At 38.6% G+C, this 9,953-nt stretch overlaps 1 protein-coding gene across 1 annotated transcript; it reads left to right on the plus strand.

Moving 5' to 3' along the window:
• The first annotated feature begins 6,427 nt into the window (after nt 1-6,427).
• LOC116481193 (AP-5 complex subunit mu-1-like) lies at nt 6,428-8,947 on the plus strand. The gene is given in 2 exon segments (XM_032753311.2): nt 6,428-8,004; nt 8,006-8,947. Coding segments are annotated over 2 exon segments (1,476 nt in total). The 5' UTR covers nt 6,428-6,684; the 3' UTR covers nt 8,162-8,947.
• Nucleotides 8,948-9,953: the final 1,006 nt, after the last annotated feature.

The raw sequence follows: 9,953 nt of genomic DNA on the forward strand, positions 1-9,953 counted from the left end.
ATCCATCAAATCTTTTGTGCATTTATAAATATGCATAGTGATTCTACATAAGTAGGATTATGATCTACATATTGCTCATGAGTTGATGTTTCATTAATCACCTTTCCACTTCAGTGTAGTTAAATTTGCTGGTTGCACACTGTGGCTATCCTGTAAATTATTTAATTATTCCCTTACTGGTGGATTTTCAGGTACTTCTAATATTTCATTCTTAGAACAATTGCTGTGATAAGCATTTATATGTGAGTATGTGTGCATTTCTCACATTTGCTTATATTTTTGTAGAATAGATCTCTAGAAATGACATCACTGGGTCAAATGATACGGGCACATAAAATTTTGACAGACACTACCAAATGGGTCTCTAAAAATGTTATATCTCCAAAATCATGTGTCATGATTGATGATACATGATTGATGATTGATATAGACAACTGACATGTTCATCAACTGTATTTGACAGTCCCTTGCCTGCATTCTTACCAATACTGAATATTAGCAATATTTTTCATTTTTCCCCATTTTAAGTGTGAAAAAAATTATATCTCATTGTTATTTTACTTTTTGTTTTCCTGAATACCAGTGAGGGTGGGCATCTTTTTGAAAGCTTCCTGGTCATTCATCTTTCACCATACGTGGATTACTTGTGCATGTCCTCAGGAGGTAGAGATCTCTATCCTCTTATGCAACCAATAGGGCTAAGACTGGAGCTGAGAATATGAGAGCATGTGCACATTTTTCGGGATTGTTTGCCTGACACCCATCCATTCTGGCTTCCAAAACCTGGAAGGTTTGGCTTAGCGATACTTCATATGACTGTCAAGAGTGCTTTAGTCAACAAATCCAGGCTGGGGAAAAGAAAGGACCTGCAAATTGAATTACTGCGTACCTGAAAGCAAAAAGGATTCCCATCACTGGAGGTAAGCAGGGTAGCACTAACATTTGATGCATTACTAAGGTTTTAATATAAGGTTAGTTTGGATTAGGTAAAGATGGAGGGCAAGGTATTGAGACCAAACCCCTGTTTCTTTAAATCAGTATAGGGTCCTCATTAATCTTTAGGATTGTGGAGTGGGATGATCTCTTATAACCAAATGGAAGGCCTTGGAAAAAGAAAATGATAAGTTTGTTAGTTAACTGCCAACCCAAAGAATGCTTTGAAAGCCAGAAAGTTTCTATGGCAGCTCAAAAGTTGACTCATCTCCTGCAGACTGTGCTGAAAATCAGCTCAGATCTGATTATTAAGTGGCAGTGCTGTAAAGGAGACTAGATAGATGCATGGCCTCAGCAAAGCTCCTACACCAGAATCAGGGCCCTGATCGGGGAAGAAAGCGACCCTGAGACTGGGTATAAAGAAAATATTGGTGGATGATTCTGAGATTCTTAAATTTCAGATTTCCCTGAGCCATATTACCTGTCAGAAACAGTTCTTTCCCCTGAAGAAAAGTCTTCCCTTGCCTGAAGAGTGTACCATGGCTTTACATGAAGCACGTGCCTCACAAGATGACATGGATTCTCAACGATTCCCCTCAAGAAACTTCCCCCTCCCCCTGCCACTTATTTTACAGACTTATAACCAGAGTCAACTCAAAGCCCAGCCTTAGAAGTGAAATACAAGCCCTATTATTGGAATAAATGGCTTACATACCAAAGGAGTTACAGAACCTTGCTAATATGCACAGAAAGAAATAAGGTAAAATAAATGATCTCAAAGATGTTTTTCCAGTGGGAAAAGTGTACAACAGGCTGGAGAAAGGAAATTCATTGACATAGGAATACTCACTCATGACTCAGGACTTAACGCCTGGGAGGGACCCTGGAATAATTAGTTCTAAGAGTTTTCTGTGATGGCTTGTTGAACTCTGGACATGATGAAGGATGATAGTAAATGAAGTGGAGCTTCCAGAATTTCCTTGGCATGGTATTAAATTGGTTCTTGGTATAGGAAATATTAGAATGGATTTATTATGTAAGGTCTAAGAACTCGAAATCTGTGTTCTCCAAATGGGCCAACCACTCTCTGTACTGAGGTAATAAGGAATACACTGACGAGAAGCCCCTAGTATTTATTGGAAAAGCTTGGTAATAGCTATTTTCTGCAGGCTGAATTGTCCCTGTTTCCTGTAGACAGTGAGAGAAGCTTTCATGAAATGGGGTTCCCTGATGTTAGTGGGGATTTGGGGATTCCAGAATGGCAGCAGCTAGAAGACAGCACTTAAGCATCAAAGGCAAAATGGTGTAGTGTCTGCTGCAAAGCCAGAGTAGCAATTAGGGCGCCTCCATTTACAATACCTACGGCAATGGATGAAAGATAGCAGGCATCTAGGTGTGAAATAGATGAGCACTCAACCAAGATTTTGCTTGATTTTTTGGCATTAGCTTTATTATTTTTGTTAAAGTGACACCTACAAATTGTAAGAAATCCTATGTATATAGAAAATTCCCCCCAAAAGTAATATTCTCACCAGAGAATACCACCTTTTCCATTTTGGTGACCATTCATCCAGATATCTGTCTGTGCTTGTGTTCTTAGTTTTACATGCATGAGATCTGGTCATATGTGCTGTTTCTTTAACCTGCTTCATTAGCTCAGTTTTCTGTAGGCATCCTTCCTTATCAATGACAATAGTCAAGAATTTTGACTATATAAGGACAGTATGACATTATTTTATGAGCCTAGACGTTGGGCCAGATTGTCTCAGTTCAAATGCCAGGTCCACCAATTTCTAGCTTTGTGAAAATAAATTGAATTCCCTGCACCTCAGTTTCCTTACGTCTAAAATGGGTGTAATAGCCATACATAGTTACTTAAGACTCTTGTGAAGATTAAAGGAGAGATAATACATTGATCAATGCCTGACAAGTGTCACCTATTATTAGCCATTGCTTTACAGTCTCCTAATAGTAGAAATTTGTCTTTTTAAAAAAATTTAGATAAACAATGTTTATCTAAATCCTTGCCCCTACGTCTTCTTATATTTGTGATTATTTTCTTAAGAAAATTCCCAGAAATGAGATCTCCAAGGGAAAAGTCATGATCCATTTTCCTGAATGATCTCTTTTATATTTTTCAGAATTTAAAGTTTCTAGCATATGAATTGTGTCATCCTGGACTACATATGTAAATACAGATATGTCCTATTATCTCTTTTTTATTATTAAATAGGAATTTGAGCTCGGGGAGAGGTAAACTAGAAAACAAGGGCTCATATTGACGTGTGGTGTTTCGTGATTTTTAAATTGCTTCTAATTCCATCCTCTGCACGTTTTGGCATGAATACAGAAGCACTGAATCTTGACCAGGCAATCATGTTTAGAGCAAGTGAGTGAGATCAGTGACCTTGTGCTAATGACCATGATCCCTTGGAAAGTGTTTTCTGTAACATGATCAAGTAGCTTAATGGATGATATCTGAGTCTTGAGAAAAAATATTTCATTGATTTATTCCACTTTGGCATCCAGATGTAGCATTTAGATTCTTCCCAGTTCTCCCATCCATGACAATTGATCCTCATAGCAGTATTTGCCGGCTGGGTTCCTGTTCCACAGCGCCTTTCTCTGAGCCTGTGAACTATTGTTAATTTCCCTCTAGAGAAAGGAAGCTTCATTCCTTCTACTCCCTACATTCCATCTCTATGTTCTGCTCCTCTAAGGAAAGCTCTACCTTGACTCTCTGTCCTTCTCTTTAAAATTTAACTTAGTCTTTTCCCAAAACATTTTTCCTAACTTAACTTCTCAGTGCCTCTCTGGACTAGATTTTCATGTAACAGCTCTGTTTTAGGGAGAAGCTCATCCATTCCTTTCCTTTGCATGTGGAGCCCGGGAGGTGGTAAAGTCAGGCATCGAAATTGATTAAAACTGGTCTTAAATCACATTTTTATGAATTCATTCTTCATTCATGCTTCCATTCAGTTTTTTACATGGGTGTCATTCATTTGCTTAGTTATTATGCAATTATTCATGTGTGAAATAGATATATATTCTACGTGCCTGCATTCAGTTTTCATACATTCATCTCTGTACCCATTCATTCATTCATGCTTTAATTCACTCAGTTATTTAACTCAACCATTCATACCCCATTCTCCATGACGTGCTTATTTCACATTGCATGCCTGTATCAAAACATCTCATGTACTCCCTAAATATATATACTTGCTATGTACCCACAAAAATATAAAATAAAAATTAAAAAGGCATTAAAAATAATTCATTCATTTACATAGAATACATGTATTCAATTATTTATTCATTTGTTTCTTCTACATCAGTCAGGAAGCAAGAAACCAATGGCACACTCAAATTTAGATGATTTGAATGGATTATTTACAAAGGCATGAGCAGAATATAAGACCACAAGGATTAGTGTAGCACCCTATGGCCAGCATGAGCTGGGCACTATTACCACCTCTGGGTCTGAAAAAACAAGTGAAGGGATACCTGAGGCCTCATATTGAGGGATGCAGTAGGCCCCTGATGGCCTATATGGGAGGGAATCTGGGCATAAATATTATGATCTAATGCTCCTTCCTCTCCTGCTCATGCCTTCTCACCCCCAATATTGTCTGAATGGAACTGGAAGTCAGTATGCAAGAGAGAGATAGAGGTGGTTCATGCTGGTTAGCCTCTGGGGCACAGAGCAGGAGAAACGGGATGGAAAGAGGATCTGGAGAAGCAGAGGAAAGATATTCACATACCCTCTGAGGTGCTAAGCCTGGGCAGCACTGTGCCTTTCTTTGTCTTTCCTACTAGTGGGAAAGAAACAGCAGAAACTATTTTCATACTAGAAAGCTACATAGAATGGAAAGATCCTGGCTATTCATGAATATTTGGATTATGCCCCTTTGGGAAAATCTTTTGGGTTCCTCTACTACCTCCAACCAAGAAGGGCACTCTCTTCTGTGACAATATTTTAACAACATATTGTGTCTGGATGACTGCACTACATACCATGAGGACACAGACTGTGTCTTACTTGTCTTATGTCCCCAGAGCCTAGCCAGGGCCTGGGACACAGTAAATGTGACATGAAAGCATGAATGGATGCATGAATGCTTGAATGAAAGGATGCCGAGTTTAGGGAGGTAATAGACGCTTGAATTTCTTTCACAGTCCCACAAGGTGGCAGCAATTACCATGGTCCAATTTCTATGTGTGGCATTCAGATATGCATCTTCATCAAAGGTCTTATGAATAGGATACGTATATTTTTAAAATTATTATATCAAGGATGGAATAATGCACTGAGGGGAAGATAGGAAAAAATTAAATATTTACTATCATGAATATGTAGACATATAATAGACATGACACTATAAATTTTACTTTAAAAGGGTTAATACCTGGGTGATGGGGTGATCTGTGTAGCAAACCACCATGGTGCATTTACCTATGTAACAAACCTGCACATCCTGCACATGTACCCTGAAATTAAAATAGAAGTTGATAAAAAAAAAAGAAAGCAGAAGTTCAAGATTTGCACACCCGTGTTCAGAGCAGTATTATTTGAAATAGCCAACAGGTGGAAGCAATCCAAATGTCCTTCGATGGATGACTGAATAAACAAAATGTTATGTATGCAAAAAAAAAAGGATTTAGAAAACATGTGTTACTCAATTTGCAAAAGAAATAAAATTTTCCCTCTGTGAAAATGTTAGATACATGAATTATATTTGCCTGTCTATGTTATCTGCATAGTGTCTGTGTTATCTGCTTACTCAAAAATCACTTGCTGAGCTCTTCTTGTACACTGGTCCTGTTTCTGGACTTCAAAGTTAAAAAATTTCACAGGTTCTGGTTTCTCAAGGAGCCTGCTTCTTTCCCCTCTTCCTTTTAGCCACTTCAGTCTTTGCAGAGACCATACATTGTGTTTCTTATACTGGGCTGTAAATTCTTGAATACTTCGCTGTTTCAGGTCATATTAACTTCTGAAAAAGGGCATCACGTTTTTTAAAAAGTTACTAAATTTTCTTTACAAGCTCAGGGATGATGGTGTCCCAGTGAAGTCAACAGTATCTTAGTTTCATTGAAAGTATTTAAAATTCCTGTGTGTCTTAGAAATCAAGAGTATCATTTCTTCATTAAAAAAAATTTGTTTTAACTTGCAGAAATCTTGCTTGGATTTTTATTACTTTTGCACTGTAGCAAAGATTGCCAAAACTTATCTTCAAAGTTATCAGCAATTTTGGATTTGGCATAAATTTTACCTTCTAACTTTAAACAAAGCTATTGTTTTGTCCAAGAGATTAAGAAAAAGAATGCTGGGAAGTGGAACTGCGCGCGCCAGGGAGGTTGTCGGGACGGGGGGAGCTAAGAAAACGAGCGGCGGACGAACCGAAAAAACGCTCGACGCTACGGTGTATGAGGAACTTTGATCCTTGCGGGCCACCATTCCGGAAGTGGAATTTAGAGGAAGAAAGTACCGGAGTTGCAGGGGGTAGGTAAATTTCTCAAGGTTATAGGTTGGGGTTCTTAGAACTTTTTGTGGTGTGTGTTGGCCTAGAGCGACTCAGAAGTGTTAGTCACCTCACCTAAAGAAGCTAACCTCTCTGCTGAGCGCGACCGGCATGTGGTGCAGGATGAGTCTCGGGGCTTCTGGTAAGAGTCCGTCTGAGAAAGCCGGTCTGCGCTGTTCCTCGGTGGCGACCTTAATTATGAGATGAGCTAATGCTTTACTGACTTACCATGGCGGAGCGGGCAGTGTGGCTCATAAGCCACGAACCGGGAACTCCACTTTGTGGCACTGTGAGATTCTCCAGACGGTATCCAACTGTTGAAAAACGAGCCAGAGTCTTCAATGGAGCAAGTTATGTGCCTGTTCCCGAAGATGGTCCCTTTCTTAAAGCACTGCTCTTTGAACTTAGATTATTGGATGATGATAAAGACTTTGTTGAGAGTCATGATAGCTGTTCACGCATCAATAAAACATCCATTTATGGACTCCTGATAGGAGGTGAAGAACTCTGGCCAGTTGTTGCTTTTCTGAAGAATGACATGATATATGCCTGTGTTCCACTAGTTGAACAAACTCTGTCACCTTGACCGTCATTAATTAGTGTTAGTGGAGTTTCACAAGGCTTTGAATTTCTTTTTGGGATACAGGATTTTCTTTATTCAGGTCAAAAAAATGACTCTGAGCTAAATACAAAATTGAGCCAGTTGCCTGACTTGCTTCTGCAAGCTTGTCCATTTGGTACTTTATTAGATGCCAACTTACAGAATTCATTAGATAATACCAACTTTGCATCTGTGACTCAGCCACAAAAACAGGCAGCTTGGAAAACTGGAACGTACAAAGGAAAACCACAAGTTTCTATTTCTATCACTGAAAAGGTAAAATCCACGCAATATGATAAACAGGGTGTCGCGGATACATGGCAAGTTTTTGGAACAGTGACTTGCAAGTGTGACTTGGAAGGAATCATGCCAAATGTTACCATCAGCTTGAGTCTCCCCACCAATGGATCTCCACTTCAGGATATTCTAGTTCATCCTTGTGTAACTTCTCTTGACTCTGCAATTCTGACTTCTAGTAGTATTGATGCAATGGATGACTCTGCATTTAGTGGGCCTTACAAATTTCCATTCACTCCACCTTTAGAGTCATTCAGCTTATGCTACTACACTTCCCAGGTCCCTGTCCCACCAATTTTGGGTTTTTATCAAATGAAGGAGGAAGAAGTACAACTAAGAATAACCATTAATTTAAAACTTCATGAAAGTGTGAAAAATAATTTTGAATTCTGTGAAGCCCATATACCTTTTTACAATAGAGGTCCAATTACACATTTGGAATACAAAACTAGTTTTGGCCAGCTCGAAGTATTTCGAGAGAAAAGCTTATTGATCTGGATTATTGGCCAGAAGTTCCCCAAATCAATGGAAATTAGTCTTTCTGGAACTGTAACTTTTGGAGCCAAGAGCCATGAGAAGCAGCCATTTGACCCAATTTGTATTGGACAAACAGCATATTTAAAGCTTCATTTTAGGATCTCAGATTACACACTTAACTGGATGTTATGCAGATCAGCATTCAGTTCAAGTTTTTGCATCAGGAAAACCAAAAATAAGTGCACACCGGAAACTAATTTCTTCTGATTATTATTACATCTGGAATTCTAAAGCCCCTGCTCCAGTAACATATGGATCATTATTATTGTAATAGTCTCATGTTTAAATGGGATTATATAATGATAACAGTTTAAAGAAAATCATAATCTTATATTTTTAATGTGGATGCATATAACCTGTGAGTGAAAAATCACTGAATGATTTAATTGTAAAAGTAGTCTCATGTACTGTTTGTAGTCTGATAGAGCTTGAAAGGACGTTTTAAAAGCTAATGTCTCCAATTTTGTTAACCTTCGATTTTATGCCAGTATAATTCTGAACATAGAAAAATAGTGATTCACTTGGGCTCATTTTAGACTGGTCCTGGGTCACCCTGCCACACTTGTTTCCTAGTGTTTCTGTGGCAGACATTGCTAATCAATTACAGCCCTTTTCTGTACTGAGCCTTGGATAAAGGGTCAGGCTCCTTTTCAGTTCAGAGATTCAGGCAGCCACTCCCAGTGGGTCGTAGATAACATGCAAGATAAAAACTATTTTCTCTTCCAAATCTAAGTACTAAGCTCCTAGTATAAGGTGTTGTTACAGAATACCAGAGACCATGTTAGAAACAACTACATCTCTTCAAAAAACAGCTAACAGAGACAAAGGAAAAGTGTTTAAATAGTAGCCTGTTCTTCTTAATCAGAACTATCCTATTGACTAATAAAGAATCTGCATAATTCTACTTAAGGTGTGTAATCTCTGTTCTAGAGTTAGTTTTTAAGTAAGCTTGTTAATCTGCCACGATGACATTTTGCTTAGGATGTCAGTAGCCATATTAAGATGTGTGGAATATCTTCGGAAGATGATCATAGTGTTTTGTAATCATTTAATGTGTGCAGCCAAATTTTTTTTTTTTTTTTTTGAGATGGAGTCTTTTTCTGTCCCCCAGGCTGGAGTGCAGTGGCACGATCTCGGCTCACTGCAAGCTCCGCCTCCCGGGTTCACGCCATTCTCCTGCCTCAGCCTCCCGAGTAGCTGGGACTACAGGCGCCCGCCAACACGCCAGGCTAATTTTTTGTATTTTTAGTAGAGACGGGGTTTCACCATGTTAGCCAGGATGGTCTCGATCTCCTGACCTCGTGATCCGCCCTTCTCGGCCTCCCAAAGTGCTGGGATTACAGGCTTGAGCCACCGCGCCCGGCCGTCTGCAGCCAAATTTTTAAAGGTAATTTAGATCTAATACTGCTCTTGCTATGTCTTATTAAGTTAAAATTAATGAATAAATTCTGGTAAAAATTCAAAAGGCACTCTGTGAGTAGAGAGTATCATTTAAGCTTATTTTAGTCACATGTAATATATCTCTCCTTAAAGCTGTCACTCTCACTTTCTTACCATTCTCTTGATTTCTTCAGAAACCATCTAGTCATCCTCTTTGTCCTCTACCTGCTTCTGCAATTATATGTCATATTATGTTTTCAGAGCAGTTCATTGTCAAGTTGGACTTTAAGTGACCATTCAAGAAAAGATGAAATCTCACAAACCTCAAAACTTCATTCATGTCTTTTTACAAATGAGAAAAAAATATATGCATTAAAGATTAATACTCAATTTGATTATAAAAAAAAGAATGCTAAGTAAAAGGAGACTCTTTTTTATGATCAAGAGGTCACTAAAGAAGACCAATAAGAAGCTACGGGGATGATTGGCTGGACCATGAGTGAATTCTTGAGTTAAGATGTGTGTCTTAATAACAGATAAGAATAAGAAAGACAAGAATAGGAAGAGAATAAAAAAACAAAACAAAACGAGGCACACAACACAATTGCATCAGTGTACATTGGCTTCTTGGCAGTGGATCAAGTCTCTCAGAGGTTGCTTCTCCCAAATCTCTTAGGTTTTTC

This window comes from Hylobates moloch, unplaced genomic scaffold, assembly GCF_009828535.3.
Source record: "Hylobates moloch isolate HMO894 unplaced genomic scaffold, HMol_V3 SCAFFOLD_13, whole genome shotgun sequence".
NCBI lineage: Eukaryota > Metazoa > Chordata > Mammalia > Primates > Hylobatidae > Hylobates > Hylobates moloch.